Consider the following 23694-nt stretch of genomic DNA (forward strand, 5'->3'; position numbering starts at 1 on the left):
ACAGATAGTGTCCCAGTTTTAAAGAAGATTGCCTGTGATCAAAGTAGTCGGGGAAATTTTCTACAAAGAGCATTCAAAATGCACGAGTCAGGTGCCAAGTAGCTCTGATACTGTCTTAAAAATCAGTGCAGCTTCAGCTTCCATGACTTCCCCAGTGCACGTGTTGGGGATGCCCTTTTATTTGCCATCTGGTGAGAAAAACTTTAAGCCATATATTATGTTGTTTTTTTTTTTTGTTTTGTTTTTTTTTCTCCTACAACCATAAGGCCTAAAAGCTAACATTTTCTTTTAGATATGCTAATCACATGGCCCCAAGAGCTTTCTTTAAAAAATAAAAATAAAAATAAACCCCCTCAAATATTATAACTCAAGATAAAAATTGTTGTAACATGGTACTTTATGAACAATGTGCTACAGATAAGATTGCCAGGGAACCCTGAGCCTGATTTTATTTTATTTACCACAGCTTTAATCCATCAAGTTCCACAGAGTTGTTTGGGATTGAGAACAGCAGGTTCCCATCTCGTATTTTTTGTACTTTCTGACCACCAAAAACAATGCAGAAAACCACTCAGAATAAAACAAGAAAACTATAAATAAACGCTATGCCACATTACAGCATATAATTTTTGTCCTGTCCCCTTATATACAGGTTACTGAATTCAGTGGAAGCGTCCACAGCATTTGTTTCATAGAATAACAATGGAAAACTTGAAGGGGAGCCAGCTCAGGGAGGTGGGAGAGAAAATAGAAAGAAATGCAGCACGTGACATGAGGTGCCGGCTTCCAAAACACTGAGACTCTCACAGCCCCTGAGGTGCATGGTGAGTGAAGGCAGATGGACAGACAGACCGAGAAACACAGGCAGAGGAGAGAAAGAGAGGAGAGAAAGAGGAAGGGCAGAAGGACGGATGGAAGGAAAGACAAAAGGAAGGAAGGAAGAAATGAGAAGATTTCTAACAAGCTGGTTACGATCTGCCATTTTAATTGCAGGTCACTTCCAATTCCACTTTAAGACACAAAAATCACAGAGCATCTGCAGGGGTGTACCTAGCAGGAGAATTTGGGCCCTTCTTTGTAAGCCAACTGAATTACTTCTCAAGGTAGAGTTTATCAGCTGTGTATACTTGAGCAAACTAAAAGCAGTTACAGCCCTGCCAAGAGTCCCCTTGTTTCCATGATCACAGGCACAAACATGTAGATTTTTTTGACCTTCAAAGCACCAGAAGATTTCCCCCAAAAAGGCCATATCCCACCCAGCTGGCCATATATTCTCCAAATGCACCGTGAAGCAGCCTGGCGGGCATGTGAAGAGTTGCAAGGAAGTGAAACCACCCAGTCCTTTGGTCTCAAAAATCACTTTATATCAAATACCTGTCATTAGGCTCTGAAATCACCCATGGTTTTTCTATAAGAGCAGGGATCCTGACACTAAGGAACCATTTGGCTGAATAATTCATATTCACAAATACAGCAAGAGGGTTGATGAGAAGGGAGAGCAGACTGCGCTTGGTAGACCAAGCTCTCCAGCAAGGGCCCTGCGTGTGTTTGGTCCATATTACGTGGGTCTTGCCACGACACCAACATCACAGCCTTGTAACACATAGCTCCAGTCACCTTCATCTCAGTTACAGCATAATAAATCCATCATGCTGTCTGGAGTCAGTCCTACAAGCCAAAATGAAGCTTAAACAACAATTAGCATTTTCAGATCTTCTCATGCCTCATTTTTAAGTCCAAATGTAGTAAAAAGTCACAAATTACTGAGTTAGGAAAGCAGGCAGCAGTAAAACATGGCCACGAGCAGTGTTTTAAGATTGACAGAAATCTCTGAACCACTTTGAAGAGGAGACTAAAAAAGAATGTCAAAAAAGGATGTACCTGGGAATTACCAGCTGTACAGATGACTCTAACTGTCTCAGAAAGGGTCACCCAAAGTGGTTACAATGAGGAGCTGAGGCCATGTCATGCCTTAGTTTACCCACCACGACCAGCTAGAGGAGACAGGGCTCTTTTGCGATCTAATCTAGATAAGGGCAAGTATTTTCATTAAGTGGCTAATTTCCCTTAAGCAATGCAGTTTTAGGGGGGCACCAAAATATTTCATCTGTTCTGGTTGAAAATAAGTTCTGGCTGAAAAAAATAATAAAATGGTGGAAAAGTGGAGAAATCTTCTGAGATTTACTTTTCCCATCTAAGAAAAAGCTGCTTTGATTTTGTGTTCCGAAGTAGTGTATTCCCTTTGAACTTGACCTGAATTTAAAAAATGAAAGAAAACACTAAAAATAGGGTTAGGCAGCCCTGAAATTAATGGACAGCCTTTATATAGGGAAACAAACAAACAAACAAACCACTTTTGGCTGTCCTAAAGGTCTCTTAATTTTTCATGTAGCTGAAAAAGAAACAACTCTCCTCTCCAAAAATCTTTTTCAGGTTGAGTTGATGTTAGATATTTGTGCTTTTTTTTCTTTTCAGTTTCACGACAAAAAGGAGAACCAGAAATTTAGACTTCTGTACTGAAAGTCCCGTTTTTATTCCTTTTCTAAAACTTTTTTTTTTTTTTTTTTGAGAGGGTACATTCCAACCTCAAACCTGTTTAAAATCAAACTGGGGTCTTAGTGCAGAACTTGAGTTTGCCACCTTTCCTTTTCATGAGAAATTTGGGGACCTAAGGAAGAGCATATGGGGGCAACAAGAAAAAACACAATTGACTGAAAATAGCAGTCATGGCCAAAAGGCTGGTGAAAGGATACAACAGCTGGAACAGGGGAGGCTAATAGCAAAAAGGTGGATATTGTCCTAAAATTAGGATATTATTTGGTTAGACACTGGAGTTCACTAGCATCTTTTTTTGTCATGAGGAAATGCAAAAGCTGATGGAGTGTGAAGTGATAAAAATCAGATCCAGCCCTGTTCCTGCAGCACCTGATGCCTCCTCTGAGACCTGAGCTCCCCCCGTGTGAGCAAGAGTTCCTGCTGGAGGGGTGTTCCCACGTCCCCAAACTCCACATTAAGGGTTGTGGCACAGGAGCCCAAGTTGCGTGTTCAATGCAAGACACGTGAAACTGATTTTAGTGACAAAGGGGAAAGCACCTCATAACGAAACCATGATTTTAGTGGGAGGCTGCCACCAGAACCTATGCTTCAGCAGCTGGGCAGCTGGGGCCAGCAAATTCATTCAGTGCAACAACTAGTTTCAAGAAAATCTAAAAAGGGCTTTAATTAGGCAAAATATCAGGATGCTCCTTCTTCCCTTCTGTGCCTTTTCTGAGCTGCTGCCTCCCCGTGACCCACTGCCACCTGTGTGCTTTGCAGACCTGCTTTACGTCACTGCCCACAGCGCATTCTGTGCTCATACACAGGGAATGAATCACTTTCTGATTAATACTGGTAATTATTTACATGTCTCACAGTTGGGAGAGCCCCAGGCGAATTACACACTTCCCAATAAGTTTTCTTTGCTGCCTCAACAGATGGCAGAAGCCCTTTTCAACCACCTGAAGCACAATAATCCACGTTATGAATCCTAATCCTAGAAGGGAGGAGAAAGCAATGTGGAGATGTGTAAATCCCTTTTTCTGATGGGGATTTTTCCAACCTGGAGCTAACGAAGGTGTGCGATGAGTGCCTGCAAGCTAAACAACAGCAAGAACACCCACTCTGTCCCACCTCTGACTGCCTCGTCAGCTGGAACTGCACACGTTTTTGGCAGGAACAGCCTCTTGCTATCTTTGCTATCTGCTCAGCATCTCTGGAAGCCCAGCACCATACCCTCTGTGCTGACACCAGGCTGCATCCAGGCCCACACACGCATGCACACCTTCCACTTACCAGCCACCACCTGTAGCTGTCTTCTGGGATCAAGGCATTTTGTGAGGTCAGGAAAGGTTGCATAGTTGAATTAAACCTCTGGTCGAACCAGAGGGAATGTCCCGGCTCCGAAATGCAGGTGTTACAGCTACACGGCCTCCTAGGGTACTTGATGAGTTTCCGGACGTGCTCAGAAAACTGTGTGATGATATGTTTAGGATCCCAGGTGTTCGTGGTCACCTGGTGCTTGTAGTTCAGCAGAAATGACGTTACCGTGATGAGCACGAAGGCCAACGTGAACACCTTCAGGTTCCTCCTCCTTACGGTGCCCATCCCTGTGCACTGGCAGAGCACGAGGTGGGCCAAAGCTAAGGCAACAGGGACAGGGCGCTGGTGACACGGCCACTTACTGCCCAGGGCTCAGGATGGACCTACTAGTACCTCTGTCCATGGGGGGGAGGAGGCTTGGTTTTCCCCAAATAGGCTGAAAAAAGGCAAAGTTGGGTATTTCCCTTCCCCTGTTCACAGTGCTGGCAAGTCTCTCCCACTGAGGCTTCAGCGAAGACAGATCCTTGTCCTTCCACGTTCCAGAAGATTTAGAGGGGAGCAATGTCAGCATGAAAATTTAGCTTTTCTGTGTGGGAGCGAGCCATAAATTAAAAGAACCAAATCACAGAAAACAGAGGATGGCTCTTCTTTTTTCTTTCATTGAAGTTAGTTCACCAAGGATCAGACCAGTCGGGGACGTCCGTTCCAGCAGAGAGACGTGCTTTGATGTCCATTTAAGCCACACTGAGCTGTTTGCAGCCTGCAGACACACACACACACGTAAAAAGAAAGAAAAATAAATGTCAGAAAGGCATTGCTCCCAACCTAGTTTCTGTGCTTTCCGCTGCCCGTCCCAAAACTTCTGAGCCCTGGACGCAGGGCCAGCAGTGACTTCTGCTGCCCTGTTTGCATACTGACAAGTTGCAGGCTGAAATTTCCGAAAGGGCAGAGCATCGACCTGTGGACATTGAGTCCCTTTGTATCGAGTTAGCCGCAGCTCCCTGGCCTTATTTGAATTACAGCTCGCAGTCACTTGAATGGCAATGAATCACCTTATTCCCTTAAACTGACCTTGATAGCCACTAGGTATGCAAAGTATTCGTACGGCAAAGCAGCTGAACAAAAAGTGTGGGCAGAGGAGGGAGGAGCGGGACCAAGAGGAAGAGGAATCGGTTCCTTTTTCTTCCTCCCCCAGCCAGCTTCATTTTTAACAGATTGGGGCTGGACTCGTGATTTGGAGAGAGCCAAGCAAGAACAGCTCATACATCCTGGGACAGACGGGACAAGTTAAAGGATAAATGGCCTTTGTTTTGCATGGGTTATTGCTATTTTCCCTCGCTGCCAAAGCAGGTTAGGTACAGCCAGGTTTTGATCTCAGAGGTTCCCCCGAGATCTCAGTCAGGGAGAGGGGGGATGCGGAGGGGCCCAGAGCGGAGATTTAAACAAGCAATGAGTCTCTAAAAGCCAAAAGCCGGATCCCTTCCTCCCACAATGCCATTGTTTCATGGGAAGAAAATGTCTTGTGGTTTTTTTAAGACTTTGGATGTTTGCAAAAAGCCCCCAAAGTGCCATGGCTTAAATAACATTCTTTTGATGAGAAAATAAAAATGAAGAAGAAAACATCGGAGAAGCATCTGTGTCAGAATAAGTGCAGCTTGGGAAAAAGCAGAAGCCCTGCAAACAAAGTCTCGCTCACGCAGCTTCAGGCTTCCGGCAAGCAAAGGGAGAGCAAAACTGCGACTGTTACCTGTCAAAACTTCCCATTTTTCACTCCCTGCAGGATCACTCCTGTTTTAGCCCCAGAGACAAGGCTCGCCCAGATCAAGGAGAGGTGGCCACAGGGCTGGGCTGGGCTTTGCTGCTGCCTCTTCTCTTGGAGAGCTGCGAGGAGCTGCCCAAGGCCATGGTACTTGTCCAAACGGTTGGAGATGGTTGCTTGGAGATAAGGGACTGGTTTTGAGCGGCGCTGGTTAAATATTTACTGAGTCCCGTAAAGCCAAACCTGAAAGCAGGAGCCTCAGATTGTGGTGGCAAGCCTCTGCTCCGAGTTTCCCCTGTGTAGCCCGTGATGGGCAGGCTGTGCCGTCCCGTCAGCTGCTGCTTGCCAAATGCCTTGGGATTTATTTGAAGCCTAGCCCTTACGAATGCATCTACAGGAGCTCGAGGGCTGACAAGTGGGTCAGGGCAGATAACAAAAGGCTTTATTAACCCGGGCTGCTCGGGCAGTGAATTACGCTGTGGCACAGAGCAATTCTGCATGCCTGGCTCCGATAAGGATGTTTTCAAGGGACCCGTGAGTTTTGGGGTAAACAGAGATCTCTCTGCGTGCAATTTGAGAATCACAACCCAGAAGGCATGGGGGATGCTGTCACCGTGCCTTGGAGAGCAAGAATGGGATTTTAACAGCCCCATCCACACCAATTGGCCTCTGTGCCAGTGAACAGTCCCAAAGTTATTCACTTTACTGGTATGGATGTAGTTGCTAGTCTAAACAAAAACACGGCCTCTAAACCCCCCAGAGCTGGGCCAAGTCCCAGAAGCAGATTGATTCTCCATTTATGGGCCAGATAATTCAAAAGTCGTGATGCTGGCGGGGCGACCCCCTACTGCTGTTACTGCTGAGCCAAGTCACTGTTTGTAAACACAGTTCCTATTTGTCTATTACTTTTAAGTGGAGGAGAGAGGGGGATTATCCAGCCTTTCTTGGAAAAGCCTATAAAATGGGGTATTGTTCATAAAAGACCACACTTACAGCCTCCAAAGTAAACACCCATTTCAACAGATTCTATTTATTTATTTATTTATTTTAACTGAGCTTGGGTTAAACTTATATTTAAAATATGGGGGGGAGGGGAAGGAAAAAAAAGAAAAAGAAAAAAAAAATAAGCAGTGTTTAGACAGTGGACTGCAGTGTCTCCAAACTCATAATCATGCCACCTTTTATAGCACAAGGGGAAGGTGAGAAACCAGAAGAGCTCCCATGGCCCTTTTCCACACTGCATACTCTATTTTAATTCTCACTCTTTCCGGTTTCCTGTATTCTCATGTTTCCTATGGGTACTCACAATAGAAAAAAATATATATAAATATATTCCGGCAGAAGGGCTCTGGGGACTATAAATATGATTTAGGGCCTGAGGAAAAGGCATGCTGAAATGAATGGAAAATGCTTTCAGCGACTTCACTGTGACTTGGACCAGGCCCATTTTTTCCTTTCTTAAAACACGGGTTAGGTCCAAGATCAGGATTTTCTTTCTTCCTTCCTTGAGCTGAGGCCTCTTCTGCTGCGTCTGAGACCAAGCACCGTCCTATGGCCCCCTCTGCTTGTGGGTATTCTTAAATCCTTAATAAAGGGGTTTTGCAGGCTCCACACTGCTGTGCTAGAAGAACAAAGGGCAGGACGATGCCAAAGCAGCAGCCCCATGTTTGCTGCCAGTGTGAGACATCGCACGGGGCTGGTGACTGCCAGGCTCAGCTTTTGGGAACTTGTTTCACTTCACGATCTTATTTGCACTAGCTAATTGAAATCATTGCAAGGAAGCAGCGTGCAAGCAGCCGCAGTCTTTATCAACATAACTCACCATGACCTTGGCATAGACACATCTATAAACAGGACGTTTTGGCAGCAGACCCAGAAACAATTTCTGGGAACCAAAGGTGCGGAGGTTTAAATTACATGCCCAGCCCTCAGTCCAGCTGCAGTCCCCCAAGAGCTAAATGGGGCTGAACAGCAGCGTGCATGTGGCCGGCCTGTCTGTGGGCAGCAGGATAAGCTACCTTAAGCAACAGGGTGCTTAAGGTCTTATCTGCAGTCTGGATTTCTCCTGCTACCTTCCCACCTGCTCCCACTTCCTACATTTACCCTTGCCCTCGTGCATGACACCCTCAGACACGCCAGGATAACTTAATTCTGCTGCAAACTTCCAATACTAAAATCCAAAACTGCATTTCCCAGGCAAGAACACAGCAGGGAAGGTTCCTCCACAGTGGGACCAAAGTGCAGGAGTGATGCCAGTGTGATTACAGAGTCGTAAAGGAGAGCAGAGCTTAGTCTTTTGTCTAGGCTTTATGAACTGAAATAAAATATACTGAGATCAATCCATTGCAATTGATTGCGTTCATTGTTTTCTCATATTTTAGAGAGGAACAGAAATAATATATTTTTTTTCCTCTCAGGGTAGATCTTCTTTGCATTGCAAACTCAAAACCTGAAGAATGTCCCTGGTCGCTTGCCAGCTTGGCATTAACAGACAAGGATAAAACCACATCAGTTCAATGGGATAATACAAAGAAATTCACAACACCTTCAGGAGATTTTTTTTGACAACTCCACCTACAAACGGTAGCGTATTCTCACTGTACTTGTTCAGTTATGTGAAAAAGCTCATCTGTGCACCCAAAGGGGAGCACAAAGAGACAATAGCAGGTGGGGATGCCCCAACAATAAATACCCTGTCCTGCAGCTCCCAGGCCCATCCCAGGAGCCATGAGCCCATTAGTGCCCCATTTCCTCAAACCCAGAGGAGGAGAGGGGCACAAGGGTAGGTGAGAACATGAAGTGATGACTCAGAATAGGGGAAACCCTGTCTGGGCCCCGGGGCTGCCCCAGGAGAGCCTCAGCCCCAGCGTCCAACTGTGAAACCCACCCAGACGGGTCAACACCAGAGCATTTTGGGGGGCTTGCTGCCTGGTGGCATGGGACACAGTATGGGGTGCACAGGGAGATCATTTGGGGATGGCACAAGATCATGTGTCTCTCCATGACTTTACATTGCCAGCCATGGTGTATATATTTGTATGCCTGCCCTGTGAACATCATCTGGGAATAAGTGCCCAGCCTGGCTACTGGCAGGACCCAGGCATGGAGCTGCCCCAGCCTCGCCGCCCTTCATTTGCTGGATCCGGTCTGATTTCCCCCCAGCAGTGCCGAGTGAGAGCAGCGGTGTGAATTACTGTGTGTCAAATCACATTGGCCACAGGCCACAGGTAATTTCGCTGGAAATACAGATCTTGAAGAAAATATCATTCAGGAATGAGTGACAGAAAATAATCTGAGCTACGCAAGTGATTATTTTGCTGAGGTCAAACTTACGTAGTCTATGTTGATTACAATAAAATCATTTCTAGGTGACTTTTATTTGTTTCTAAACATGCAAGTTATTTGACGATGTTATTTTGAAACTATTGCAGATATGAAACAAACCTTTAGAAGTATGTCTTTGTAAGTGTGGCAGAAGAGACTATTTCATTATTAATAGTACGCTTTGTTTCCTGATGATGGGTCTTAAATGGAAAAGCATAACAAAAATAATCATTACAAAAAATGAGAAAAAAACACTGTACTTCTCATCTCCCCAAGTCATAAATGTCCCTCTGTGGTTTAATCTGACCCTTTTTGATACCTGTTTGCTAGCAGAGAAGTCCTAACTACCAGCAGCACTTTGATGAGATCTTGGCTAGCCTGCATCAGACACTGACAGTTCAGGCTCCAGCCTTCTGGTCCCTAACCAACATTAATACCCAGGTGTAAAACAAACTTCCCTACTTTGATGCCACCAACATTTTCCAGGCGTAACATGTTGGTCAGAAGAGCGCAAAGGCAACAGGAAACAATATTCTTGTGCAGAGGCATTTCCAGCCTCACTGCTTGAATAGTTCAAAGGTCTGAAGCGCTTTACACTCAGAAACCACATCCTCACTCTCCCTGGCGTGCGTCACCCCGCAGGAGTCTGGCGAAGGACATGGGGACTTGCCGCAGCTAGCCATCAGGAGCCATCATCCAGCCCTTTGTGCATTATAGGGTTGGAAAATGTAGACGTCAAGGAGTTGGGACTGGCTGTAATTTTAATTTGTGTTAGAAAGGTCGCAGTAGCAGAACTGCAAATGCCCGTTTTCAGAAGCACAGCTACAATCATCCCACTGCAAAAACCCCAAAAACAAATTAGTTTCCCAGCTAAGCCACTGACAGCTGTATTGTTGTAAAGCCTTTTGGCAACACAAGCTATATTTCCTCAAGCATCCTTCCTGCTGTTTTGGGACTTATTCCCACACACGCTCCCCGTGAGTAACTGCTTGGGCAACCGTTGGTCTCTAAGCGCTGGCCCAGGATGAACCATGAGAGGGTGCAAGGTTAAGTGTTGCCTTGCTGCACACACAGAGGTCCAGAACAGTTTGGAAGACATCACCTTGGGGCAGCAGAAAGCCGGTCCCTGGAAAAATACACACAATTTTCCGCCTCAGTTCTGCGCTAAATCCTGGAAAGGAACAATGGATGGGACTGTTTTATTCCAAACCGCAGGCTTGTTTGCCCTGCCCTGGCTCATCGCTGGCTACCTCCCACTGCCAGGAGCTGGCTGACATTTAGAAAGAAACACTTCATTGGTCTGACACCTTGCCAAAGACCTTTGAGCATAAGGCTTTTGCTACGTGAGATGTATTGTGCAATTACGAGACAGCCTGGCAACACTTCACAGTTAAACACAGGGCAGAAACTGGAGCCTCCCTTACACAGACAATGCTGGGAGCCCGTGAAATACCTCTGGTCCACCTCCCTTATCTCCAGGCGATGGAACTCAAGAGGAGTCAAGATCCAGAGGACGTCTGCAGACACAAGGGGATGCTGCACGTGCCACAGCACGGTATGTGCCCCTGCCTCCATGGTTCAGCCTTTTCAGGATGTGACTTCACAAATGCTGCTGGCCCCACAGAACTGGCAGGAGAAGGTGAGCTCCATCCCTCCCAGGCACCAAAAAACAAAGGATGCAGTTTTGGAAAACCACCAGGTGACCCATGAGGGTGTTGAAGGACTGGAAAATATTGCCCAGAGAAGCTGTGGATGCCCCATCCCTGGAGGTATTCAAAGTATGGTCAGATGGGGCTTGAATAAACCTGGTGTGGTGGGAGGTGTCCCTGCCCATGGTACGGGGGTTAGGCTCAATGATATTGAAGGGTCCCTTCCAGTACAGACCACTCTATGATTTTAGGAATCTAAGAATTCACTCTTTTCCATCTGTAACTTAATTAACATCAAATTGAGTTCTGTTCCTCGGAGCTAACTGGTAGCTCTCACCCGTCCCTCTTTACCTCCTCACAGGGGTGACAGAGGTTCTCCTGTCCTGTGTGCCCACAGACATGGAAAAGCAGCTCCAAATCCCACCTGCCTTTTAATCAGTGAGAAAACAATATGCAACTTATGCCCCGTCTCTGACCCCACTGCGAGGCACAAAGCTCTTTGACCACCTCTGTCAAAAAGGGTCATAATATCGAAGTAGCCCATTGGTATACTGCTCGGATTGGTAAAATGCTCACCCCGGGCAACTCCAGTTAATCATATCAACACTGCCTATATAAAAACAACAAACAACAACAACAACAACAACAAAAAGTAAAAAATAAAAATAAAAAATTCAGGAACATTTAAGCCATGAAAAGTTGCTCTGAACAAATCCGAAGGCAGCAACTCCTCCATGTTTCTTGAATTTGGAGCCAGCCCTTGGGTGTTGTTTTATCCATCGCAGTGAATAGGAGGAGAACTGGAGGTGGTTTATAGAGCGTAACTGCATGGCATTTTAGGTGCTAAAGATCTGAAAAAAATATCATGACTCGTGTCTTACCAGTGAGCAGGTCTGCTGGCAGGCTCGAGCTGGCCAGGTAGGCAGGAGATCTCCCTGGTACTCCAACACAGCCTTCCCTGCCCACACACCTAGCAGGTCTGTGAGGTCAGAGTAAGCAAACAGCTTTTTGTGCAAGATGTGTCGAGGATTAACAGCAACTTGGGTGGGGAAGCTGCATTCTGTTACCTTAAAATAAATCTTTATCTTGGCAGCCCTTATCAGGCGTGTTGCTGAGCCATCTGGAAGTGGAATCTCTACCGTGATGCTGAAGGAAAGGGCTGGAGGCTCTGGCCTGGGAAGGGTCACGAGGCTGCCAGCACCCTTGGGTGCTGAGAGCTGCCAGCCCTGCCTCCTCCCATTGGGAATTAAGTTGTTTTGTCCTCTGGTGTTGTGGGAGCATTTGCAACAGCAAGAGCTTCCCCCTCCCTCCCACACCAAGTGTTATTTCCTGCAAGGGGTGTTTTCTTTAGAAAAAAATGTCGTGTTAATATGAAGGATTATTGTGCTGTCCTCCATGGGCTACAATTCCTACTCATCTCTTGAATCAAGCAGGAATTTTTGCTTTGAATGGGACTAGAAATGCCACGAAAGATGTTCTGCTCTGCACAAAATCTCCAACCTCGCCTATCTACCATGTCTATTGCAGGGGTCATCTCAGGAGCTGGGCATGGAGAAAGTCTCCAAAGGCCTCGCTGCAGGACAATTTTGTTATGGTTAGAACTGGTGCAGCCAGAATTGGGTGTGAAGCAAAGTTTGCTCTGATCAATGGAGCTTGCATCAGACTCTAAACAAAAACTAGTTCAGGAAAAAGTAACACCCTGGGCCTGAGTGTTTGCTCTCCTGGCTGATCCTAGTCCAAAGATGCTGATGCTGCAAATTCATTCCAGGATCCTGTCAACCTGTCACCTTTCTGATAATCATTGTGTGCCCTTCTGTCACGTTCTCCAAGCATCTGACCTTCAGCCTTGGGAGAGGAGTGAAAGCGGGTCTGGGGTGAAGGGCAAGGCTGAGTGCAGCCTGGCTTTCCCCTGGCGGCACCAGTTGTGTAAGGCTGACATTCACCTAGGTCCCAGTTATCGTTGGGAAACACAGAGGTGATTGCAGCTGTGGAGACAAACCTGTGATCAATTTACTTCTGGAGGCAGCTATAGCGTGAGTAAATCACCGTTTGTATAATAGCCCTTTGTTAGTAGTGCCAGGCTTGGTATCATGCCAGGCTCAGTAAAACATCCCACTGCTAATGTACCAAAACTCACCCACATAAGCCTCTTCTTAACTTTTCCAGGCAGTGACAGTGCCAAGGGAGCGCTCAGCCATGTCTGCAACCCATGAACCAGCCACCCCTCACAAACCAGCCCCTGGGTGTCTTCATCATCGGATAAACTGGGAGAGGCCAGTGAGACGGGCGATTAACTCTAGCTTATGGGCAGCTCCACCGCTGATCTGTTTATGGTCCATTCCCTTGGCTCAACCCTAGGTTCAAGCATTTGAAACTAGTAGCAGAAGAACAAGAGCCATCCAGCCAAGCTATGAATAGTGGAGATTAAGACCAAGAGAGAGGCTGGAGGCTGCCAGGTCTCACCAGGACTGTGCTGGAAACCAGCAGTGGAAAAACATGCTGCAGGTAGCAACGTCCTTCACAGCCCCTCTGCCTTGCTAAAAAGTGATTTTTGGATGAGGAGCCCTGCTTTTCACACACACTGTGACTCAAAAAAAAACAGCATCTCTGCTTCTCTTGTAGTACCTCGTTTTCTTATATATTTTCCAAACCCCCTTCCCCACAGACACATTTCATGTTTTAAATGGCAAATAGATCACTACAAACTTAAAGATATCCCTTTCCTTCCTCATCCTGCAGTTGGCAATGCTGGACAGACTTGTAGGATGAACCTTCTGGACTGTGAGTGCTGTTTTGTGGTGGGCCAATACTCACCGATGGGCTGGGACTTTTGTGATGTATAAGCTGGTACATCAACAGCCCAAAGCTGGGGCAACAAATACAATAACTCCCCCGTGAAAATCCTAAACTAAAAGTCATACATGGTATCTATCTCTGTGAATTGTTCTACTTCCAATAGTCCTTGAAAACATCCAAATGGAAGACCAGGCACATTAAAAATTGCTGTTTGATTCCTTTGACGTTCTTTGATGGCAAAGAGTCCATGGTGACAGAGTTCAAACCCTTCCCATGTCATTAGGTGGTATTTACTCCAGGATCAAGCTCTGCTAGCCTTTGCTTGGGAAAACAGGAGCTATTGAAGGGATTTCCAGGGCATCCACATATGTTTCTACTGAGCATAGACCTTTAACAGTTCATGATAGGACAATCCTAGAGCTGCATCTGGCAGAGTTTTTCAAGAACAATTTGGGGGAAATTTCTTTCCCTTTTTCTTTCTTTCTTCCTTCTTTACATTCCTTCTTTCCTTTTTTCTTTTTTAGGGGGTTGTCAGTTTGCTAAAACCATATCTTTTTGGGGATACAATAATTTTCCATCTTGATTTTCTGTTTCAGTAAACTTTTTTTAAAAAGAGGAATCTTTAGCATTTGAAATAAAAAGTTCTAGTTTTTATCTTGCAAAAAAAAAAAACTTATTTTAGAAAATCTGTAGTTTATAACAATAAAAGGAAAGCAAAGCATTTAGAAGAACAAAATGGAAGAAAAAAAAAAAAAGCTCTAATTTCACTCCTAGGAGGAGGGTGAAGAAATTTTCACCTCTTCTTTTTAGTTTTAATTCCTTTTGAGAAGACTATATGTATGTATTTTAAAACCTTGCTAGTTTCGCAGAGACAGTAAGAACACTTTCAGGTAATCCAAATACAGAAAGACAAATTAATGGTGGCAACAGCAGTAGCAGAAATAGATGCAAGTTAAAAATATTGTAGAAGTGAATTCCTGTACATGCATTAGTTTCAGTTTTATAGGATTATAGAAGAGGATATAGGATTATTTCAGATTATAGGACACTTTAAACTAAAGGTAGAATTCAATCACATTGACAGCAGGTGTTTTGCTAGCTTGTCTATGAGTATCCAGCCGCAAAATAGTCACCGGTCTATTTCTTGATTAAAACCAAAGGAAATGTGACTATAAATACAGCTGTTCATGTGGAAGACGCTGCAAGGAATATGTGAGGCACCTTGATTTCTGATGGTAAGAATGTGATTAACACACTGCAGAGACCCTGAGGACATTATAATTCTAAAACCAGAGATAGATAATAATGATAAAAGGGTAGATAATAATAATAAAAGTATTTTCAATAATCCCCCAAACCTAGGACACGTTTCCAGGCCCACTGGAGCATCTCTAAGTCTCTTCCCTGGCATTCCTGCCTGGGAGCACTACCAAGCAGTCGTTGGCACTGCAGGGTTGTTAACTCCTGTTCACAACCAACAGCCTTTTACAATCAATGATACCAACAGATATGTCTCTGCATTAAACATTTATTCATCAGACACGTTGAATTCATTCTACAGAAGGTTTAACAGCACCACAGGGGGCTTCTTCATAAACGTGGGATTGAAGCTTAGCTTTTCCTGTGCTATGAAGGCACAGGTGTCGACCTGCCCACAATAAAATTCAGAGGGTTTTTAGCACCTGTGTGCAGTCTGGACCTGGCAGTCCATGGAAGCTACGGTATGTACAAAATAATACTTCCAGGTTTCCATTTACTGTGCAGGCTTCTGAGAGATTGGCAGTCACAGGAAGGTTCTAAGGAGTCAATAAGTAAGGCGTTAAAAAACATATCATAGATATATTACCTGGACAGCCTGCTCTGAGGAACCTGCTTTGGCAGGGGGGTTGGACCCGATGATCTTTCGAGGTCCCTTCCAACCCCTACAGTTCTGTGATTCTGTGATATAAGTAATTGTAGTAATTAATATCCTGTGCTGCAAGCCAGAATCACAAAGCCATTATGCAGCTACTTTAATTGATTGGTCATTTATACACCCTTAATAGGAGCACTTGACCTATTCGTGCACTGTGTGCTCTTTCTCCCAGCCCACACATCATCCAGCCCCTCTGCACATGGGGATCTTCCCAGACCAGCTGTGAAGTTAGTTTTCCAGTTAGGAAAAAAAATGAAGGGTTCAGGCTGCCTTTTATCCCTAATACATGATGGACAGAAGTAGTTGCCCAGAGCAGGCAATTTGAATCCAGCCCTATGATGCTCCATCAGTGGAAGCTTTGCTCTGGATTGTGTGGCAACTTGGATATGGAAAACTGCAGGACCTCGGTGAAGAAGAAATTGTGTCTTTTTGTCCGGACTTTTCAAGTGTTTGTAGAGAAACAAAGATTAGCATACATCAGAGTGGCACAGAAAAGGCTTCCCATAATCCTGAATATGAAAATATGTCAAGAGCTGCATACAAAATGGATTTGCATACATCAGAGCTGCACATGCAGCAGCTTGACCGGGCATCCTGAAGTGCATTAAAAATGTTAATACTGAAGTATGTGGATGCTGATAATTGAATGCTGGAGAAACACACAGGCATGCACAAAACTATGGCATCTTTTCCATTTGTCTTACTTGGGTGGTTAAAACATAAAAAGAGAGAGTGCTAAGGCAGCCAGAAGTCCCAGGATATTTAAGGCCTTCCTGGTTGAAAGAGAAATTCAACGTATCACTTCTCGATACAGAAATAATTAACAGAGGAAGATTTAGTTTATTTAATACTAAAATTTTGAACTCTAAACTGGTATCATATTATATCCCATTGAGTTTGTAAAAGCTGAAATTTTAGCACAAGAAAACAGTCACCAGTATCATCTTGCAATATATGGCATCAATGCTTTGCTCCTGCCCTGTGCAGTGCTGCCAATCTCACCGTGCCTAGAAATAAAGCTGTAGTAGGCCAGATGCTGGAAACGCAGGCTTGGATTCACTCTTTTATCAAAGACAAGGAGTGGAAGAGGGAACAGCTCTGTCCTTCGAATGCTGATTATTGAACGACAACAGGGGATTCCCTGCTGCTGACTGGTTCCCAGAAGCAATTTCCAAAATCTGCCTGTTTGGTACAACCTGGTGTCTTAGAAAACTAAGATCTTTTTCTCCTATATCAGCCACAGATACATGTTGGTCCTGTCTTGCAATACGGAAGCTATTTAGCAATTCACACAAATATTACTACTACACATAAAAGCTTGCAACAGAAAGAAAAGCTAACTCATCTCCCTGAAGAAGTATGGATGTTTCAGGCCAGGAAAGGCTATTGCAATGAACGTGAGATCCCAGGGCTCCTGTTCTCACCCCCATGAAAAGTTCCCCGGTAGCTTTGAAGATGGGGCTTAGAAAAATGTCACCTCTTGATCTAGCATTAGAGCTCTGGGCAAGTTTTAATGGGCACAGTGTTAAAACCCAACTGTCCCAACAACTGCAGGCAGCAGCAGCCTGGGGCTTTGGGTTTGCTTTTAAATGAGCTGTCAATTTGTGTCAAAAAGTTTGCTTTGCAAGTGGGAGCTCCAGGATTTTTATTCGTGTGGCCTCAATTAAGCAAAGGAAAAAGAAAAGTCATTTCACTTTTAATTAAAATGTCTCAAGGATTTGTCAGGAATTGTATACCACTAACACTTGAAAATACACTGTTCTGCTTGGCTTGGTTTTAAACAGGGTAGGATGAGTTTTTAATCTCTTCTTTTTTTAACATCTGTCTTGCTCAAAAAAAAAAAAAAAGTGAATGCAGAAAAATAATGACTGTACCCAGAAGAAAGCAAATAGAGCTGAAGTTCCTACAGGAGAAATTATCAATGGCTTTTTATGCAGGAGACAGCATTGGCTCAAGGGCATCATTGTTTTCAAGTTGCTCCAAGAGGGGTCAAGAGTCCCCAGCCCAAATCATCATCACACACGGCTATAGGGGTTCATCCAGCACACGGTAATTGTTGTTGCTGGGCTATTCCCATCCAGCCAGTGAGTATCAGGGGGTCCTGTGTTCTGGGGGATTGTCCCCAGATGTTTGTTTAAAGCTGTGCTTTCAGGGATCAGCATCAGAGATATTTCTGAACTTGGAGCTGATGGAAATCATTCTCGTTCTCCTTCCTCCTGTGCTTCGTACTCCTCAGTTTCATCGATCCTGCTCTGATTTACATGCACAGCGGATTTGGCGCATCACTGATCTGTATGAGAAATGGTGAGGGAAGTGTGGGAGCCAGGCGGCACCGGGACTCACAATGACAGCACACGGGATACGAAGGCAAAATCATCTTGCCTGAGTTTTACAAATATGTGGAGCCATTTCTGCTCGCTGAGCTACCACCCAGAAAAGCAGCTGAGGAGGATGCTTTAGCACTCGTAGCCATGCAGAGAGGTGCAGCTCATGGCTGGCACTGCTGGATGACTGCCACAAAGATGTTTGGCTTTTTTTCTGGACATTTGGTCACGGAAAATGTAGAAGGCTCAGCTGGGCGAGGTTCTCAGAGGCTTCCTCCTCTGAAAGGCGTCACCAGCCAGTGACATATAGGCAGTTTATGAGATGTTTGTCTAAACTTGTTCTGAAAACACCCGGGAGAGGACATTCTCTTGCCTCGCCAATTTTTTTTATCAGTACAGAACCATTCCTAGCTTAGACAATAGAGAAAAAAAAAAAAAAGCCCACATATCTTCCCCAAACTCCCATTTTAGTAACAATCAGAATGGAGTTGAAGCAAGCCTCTCCGTTGGATGAAACACTATGCTGCAAACTTTTGGCCCTGAATCATTAGGAAACCCAACCAGGAAGCTCAAACATTTTGGTAACATTGCTGTGCATTGCCCTGGAACATGTGCAAGCACCCACCCATTGCTGAAGCTGCACCCCAGGGGGACGAGGAGCAGGAATATCTCCCTCCTTACAGCTACAGACACCTGGGGAAACAACTTCAGCTTGGGACCCCTCGCCTCATTGACAGGACACAACATTGTGCTGGGAATTGTAGGAGAAGCTGAGGGGCTCATAGGAATTTATAAGAAAAGTCCTGAGGCGGGCAGCCAAATGGGGAAGACCACACAGCCTGCTCACAGCCACATGTATGTAGGCCACAGTGAAATCAGGGGCTGTGCTGTACCTGGGGGAGGCTATTTTGCTTTCACGCAGATACCAAAGTGGTTGAAAACAGTTAAAGTGTGTTTCCATACGTTCCCCTTAGCCCCACCTTCTTTCTGCCCCGAGGTTGTGGAGGAAAGAGGAGAAGGCACAAGGAAAGAGGATTTGTCTGGATTAGCTGGGAGCAGGAAGGGTCTGAGAGAGGGCTTATAGCCCTGCTGCGGGCTTACAGCTGGAGTTAACCCTTCCGTGGGACATGCAAGGAGCGTGCGAGGTATGCACAGACCTACCCACAGCCCACAGTTCTTCTGCTGTGAACCAAACAAAGCTCCGACCATGATAAAAACAGCAAAGACTGAAAGAAAGGAGGAGGAAATCACCCCTCTTTCTTGCCCCAGCTGCCGTTGCAGGTGCCCCCTCTGCAGAGCAGGGCTGGGGCTGTGAAACATCCCTGGGGTGAAACGCAGCTCCTGGCTCCCCCTGCTCGGCACAGGCAGAACCAAAACCTTCAGAAGCAGCTTTAAAAGAGAACAAGGAGTTAAATCCCACCTTCGGCATTGTCACAGCAGACAGAAGTTCATCCCCTCTGTTTTCTGCAGCCCCACCAGCCAATTTGCTGCTCGGTCCCATCTTTACAGTACTTGGCCCTGATCTGCAAAGCCTGTGACTTGACAGGTGTTGTGCATCACTTCAAATTGGCCGGACATCTCTAAATGACTTCAGAAATGCCAACCTAAATAAGCAATGAAAATAGAGCTGTCTTCCTGATAAGCAAGCAAAAAAAAAAAAAACAAACCTCCTAGTAGTCCCAGACAAAACAAACAAAACCTCTATTAAACTATCCCTGGAAATACCAGTCTTGAAGTGACAAAATCTGGGCAGCGTTTTCTGCTGCTCGATGTCAAACAGGTAACTTTGGCCTGTGTGCTCATTGCAGTCGTTTGGTGCATCTGAGATGTTGGGGGCTGAGTTTCTAGTGATGCTGAGAACCTGCACCTTACTGGTTTCCACAGTTTTGGCCACTCAACACCCCTAAGAGCTGATGCAGAATCCCTCAGGAGAAAAACAGGGTTGAAGCTTCAGACAGGGCATCTGTCCTATTGCCACCATCATGGTGTTTGAGGCAGAAAGCATCCATTCCCAACTCCACTGCTACACCACCCTGCTCCTCTCCTTTCCCTGCCCAGGAGTTTGAAATTAAATCATTAGGAGCTGGAGAAATAACAGAAATATTGCTTTGTCCTCTGCAGACCTTTCTAGCCTCCAATGCATAAAGCACCAGGGCTTTGGATCGGCTGGGTCCTTGCACTTGTGAGGCAGCCATCCCTGGCAGGAGGAAATCAGTTTAGGATGGAGTTGGCTGCTGTTCCCAGTGCTCGTTGCCAAGCCTGATGCCGCCCATAGTAAACTTGGTGGTGTAACGGGCCACAGTAGGACTGAAAAGGAAGCATAAGCTATGCAAGGGCTACCAACAAGGGGAATTAGTTTTGCAAATGTATGGTCAGTGTCCTAATACCAGGAAGGTGGTTCGAAGTCTGGAAATGTATTTTAAGGCTTCTCTGGTCCCGATACAAAGCCTTGCGCATGTGTGTGGCTCCTCTCCATCCCAGCTCCATCCCCTTGCCGTGCATGCAAGCACTGCATCTAGCCCTCAACAGAAAATCCCCTGTGCAGTCAAACAGAAAATGCTAAATAACCCACAGCTGGAGTTTGGGACATTCCCTGCAGTGGGACATTTAATCCCACTGCCACTTTCACACGTGCTTGGTTTGCAGTGGCTGCAACAGCTCCTGCTGCAGAGCTTTCCCTCTCCCAGCCATCTCTGCTGATGCTCATCATCAGAGCTGCTCGTTTGAGTTACTGCTCCTCCAGCACGATATCCCTGATCTGTATGGACCCTGGAGTTAAGGGTTTGCATGCTGCTTTTTATAACTTTACCACCAGTTTCTCAGAGCCTTTTCTCCCACTGCTCTGGACAGGATTTACCACTACAACTTGATTGGGTTGCTATGGCAGTAATAAGGAAAAAAAAAAAAAGTAAATTATTTTTCTTTTTAAATAAAAAAATAAAAAAATCAATAATTGGCATTACTGTGTAAGGTCTTTGACATTAATTATAAATAAATGTTAGAGCTGTTCAAATAACAGTGAATTTATGGCAGCAGACTGCATGCTGCTGCTGAAGCCTGTGTGGTTGTCTCAATACATCCAGAAAACAAGAAAAGTATCAGGGCCTGCAGTTTGCATTTTATTGCCTAGGAAAATGAATGTGTAAATAGCAATAAAACGCACAATTATTTAGCACAAAGCCAAAACACCCCACAGCATTTACAGCCTGATGGATGGCGCGCCTGCCCGCTCTAATTTACCATAAAACAAGAAAGACAAGGACAGGAGAAAATAAACAATGGCTCCTGCCACTATGATTAGCTCCAAGACGCCAGGTGAGAACAGACTCTCTCTGCAGAAGGGAACACTTTGCCTCTTTGGCTGATTTTTCACTTATTATCCAGCCTGGGCTGTCATGCTGGTGAATGCTTTCCACCCGTAGTATCGCAGGGTGAGCGTCTGTCTGTCTGTCTGTCCATCCCTGTGCCCCCTGCAGGACCGAGCAGGCACCCCAGGGTGAGGGGTCAGGAGGGGGTTAGTTGTTAGGGAGCCTCGTACCAGATCGGTTTCTGGAGAAGAAAAATGCTTCCTGCCACAGGATTGAGAGGTCAGCTGTCAGGAGCATCGTCTGTGACAGGAGAAGAGCTGGGAAAAGCATGGAGAGCCTAAAACAGGATGGATGAGGGGGAAAGGTAAAAGTCCTTCAGTGCCATCTGTTCAAAAGAAAGGAGAGAGAATGAAGGGAAAAAAAAAAAAAGGCATTTGAAAGACTTTATGGGAAAAACTGAGCTGCAGAGGGTAATGTAAGTCACTATGGATTGGGAAGCAGAGGACCATAGGTGGACGTGCTCTGTGGGTCTCACCCAGCTGCTGGGACGCTCTCCTTCATCTCAAACTTTCAACTCACACTTTTAATTTCAAAGTTACATTCTTTCGATGAGCAACCCCCATGCAGGGAGTCGCCGCACCGCTTCTCTCCCCCTCGCCTCCTCAGTTACCAGGCTCCCAATTGAGACATCACAATTAACTGCCTAAAGGCAGGCGGTGTGAATAACCCGGAGTGCAGGGGAAGGATTTATCAGCTGACAACAAACACAGAGATTTTTTCACTGCTGGACTTGTGACTGTATCTTGATCCTGCTCCAAGTTCAAGTGAAGCCAGCTGAGTCTTCCAAATGATTTGTACCAGCAGTTTTATAAAAAAAAAAAACCACCACCACCAACAACAAAAAACTCTTCACTTTTTTTAAAATTCAGGATTAATTTTAAGATTTCTCCTGTTTACAACAGTGGGCATTATGTGTAGGACACCTCCTATATCCAACAGAGCCAGGGCAGAAAAATACAAAATAACCAAACCAAAGATGGGGACCTTTTATCCAGATTTATTCCTTTCACTGAGAACTCCAGAAGCAGGTCCTGCAAGGGTCTTTCTCGACCAGGGGGACCTGTGAACAATTTGTGATGTGGCTTCTCAGACCTGATTCAAAGCCCAAAGTCAACACGAAAGCTTCTAGCAGCATGGGCCATGATCTGGCATCAATTATCATGCTGCAATATAGAATCAAAAGTAGAAAGATAAATACTGAGTTTGCCCTTCCCCATGTTTTCCTGTATAAGAGGAAAAAAAAAATAAATCCATAACAATCAGTATGACTGCCTGCTTGGATTTGAAAGCTAACAGTAAGTAGTACATCCGTCTTTTAGTTATTAACATAACTAAGCTTATTGCATAATGCCTCTTTATTTTTGGAAAGAAGCCCTTTCTACCTGTCCCAGCAGCACATTACTGAGTTGGCAGGATCCAGGAGCTTTTGAGCGAACAAGGGATTTTCTTCCTACCACAATCAGTTATCAAATATTTTCTTCTGAAAGTCTGGGTCACCAATTACCCAACTTTTTGAAAGAAAAGCCCTTTGATATTCCCCTTGACCAGCTTCATGTTAGCTTCCATTTCCTTTGGCTGTGTGCTCCTGCACTTTGCCCATTCTGCTCCCTGGAGCTGGAGGCTTGGTCCTGCTCCATGCAGAGGACAAACCCACCAGAATACCTTGGTTCAGTTTAAGCACATACTTGACCCCCAGAACACCTGATCCTTGCACCACCAAATGTCTGCAGCAGCTGAGGACTTCTTGCTGAGTAGTGAGAGCTTCTCTCTGCTATTCTGTGCTGCGCCTTGAGTAATAGGAAAGTCTGGTGGTATAGTCTGAATAGTCAGTCCCACCGTGCCTATCATCCAGGGTTTATATTCCTCAGCTCAAGCCTCATAAAAAGCCCAATCACTGGTCTTTGAGCAGCAAATCAACATTTCAGAATTGACTCTTGCTTCCACGCAACACTATCAATCACATACAATATATATTTTATAATCCCTCCCTTTGATTTAACCTTATCATTTTACAAAGAGCACAGCAATGAGGCAACGGGGGGGAGAAGAAACATCAGTGTGTACCGGAATATGAACAAGGAGATTTTAGAGTTTAGGGTGTGTATCTCTGAAAGGGCTTCTCAAGATTGTGTTTGTTTGTTTCTTTTTTTTTTTTTTTTTTTTTTTTTTTTTTTTTTTTTTGTTGTTGTGGGTTTTTTTTTTGAGACAAGAGCACAGCCCCTGTTCCATGCCTTGGGATGTCTTAGCCCTGCTGTACTCACAACCCTGGTAGAAAGAAGAGGGCTGAACACATTAAGCTTTCTGCCTCTGCCTAGTCTAGAGATGTCCTAGCAGGGAGAGTCAACAGCACAGAAGTGCTTTAGCACAACAAATAAGGCACTATTTGGCACTTTAAGTGGCTCCTAATGTCCCTCCACAAAAGTGCAATGTGCTGTCATCATGACAAGGGATGCAACAGATGCCTTTATCTCTAATTGCACTGAGGAGATACCTATCTCAGTGCAGGCTCTGCCCAAAGGCAAGACCAATCTCAATCCCTCCTGAGGCAAGTGCTAGTCCAAGATGTCCTTTTTTCTGTGCACTGAAAAATGTTTCTAGCTTGTAAATTCATGGCAGGGGTTCAAAATGTCTCCCAGAAGCTCTTTCAGCCACAGCCACAAATATGGTTTCACTCTTCAAATGCTGCATTGGCAGTAAAATC

The 23694-nt window shown here is 45.1% G+C and overlaps 1 protein-coding gene across 3 annotated transcripts in view; it reads right to left on the bottom strand.

The window, feature by feature from the left end:
- The window catches only part of ST3GAL1 (ST3 beta-galactoside alpha-2,3-sialyltransferase 1), a 76568-nt gene that overhangs the window by 22116 nt on the left and 30758 nt on the right, over positions 1-23694 (bottom strand). For 2 of the 3 annotated variants that reach the window (XM_068672695.1, XM_068672696.1), the window contains exon 2: positions 3832-4618. In XM_068672695.1, coding sequence (XP_068528796.1) covers positions 3832-4143 — 312 coding nt within the window. In that variant the 5' untranslated portion in view covers positions 4144-4618. Of the gene's footprint in view, positions 1-3831; positions 4619-5605; positions 5898-23694 lie in introns of those variants that run through there. The other variant, XM_068672698.1, reaches the window with a different exon arrangement.

Source organism: Anas acuta, chromosome 2 (genome assembly GCF_963932015.1).
Source record: "Anas acuta chromosome 2, bAnaAcu1.1, whole genome shotgun sequence".
Taxonomy (NCBI): Eukaryota; Metazoa; Chordata; class Aves; order Anseriformes; family Anatidae; genus Anas; species Anas acuta.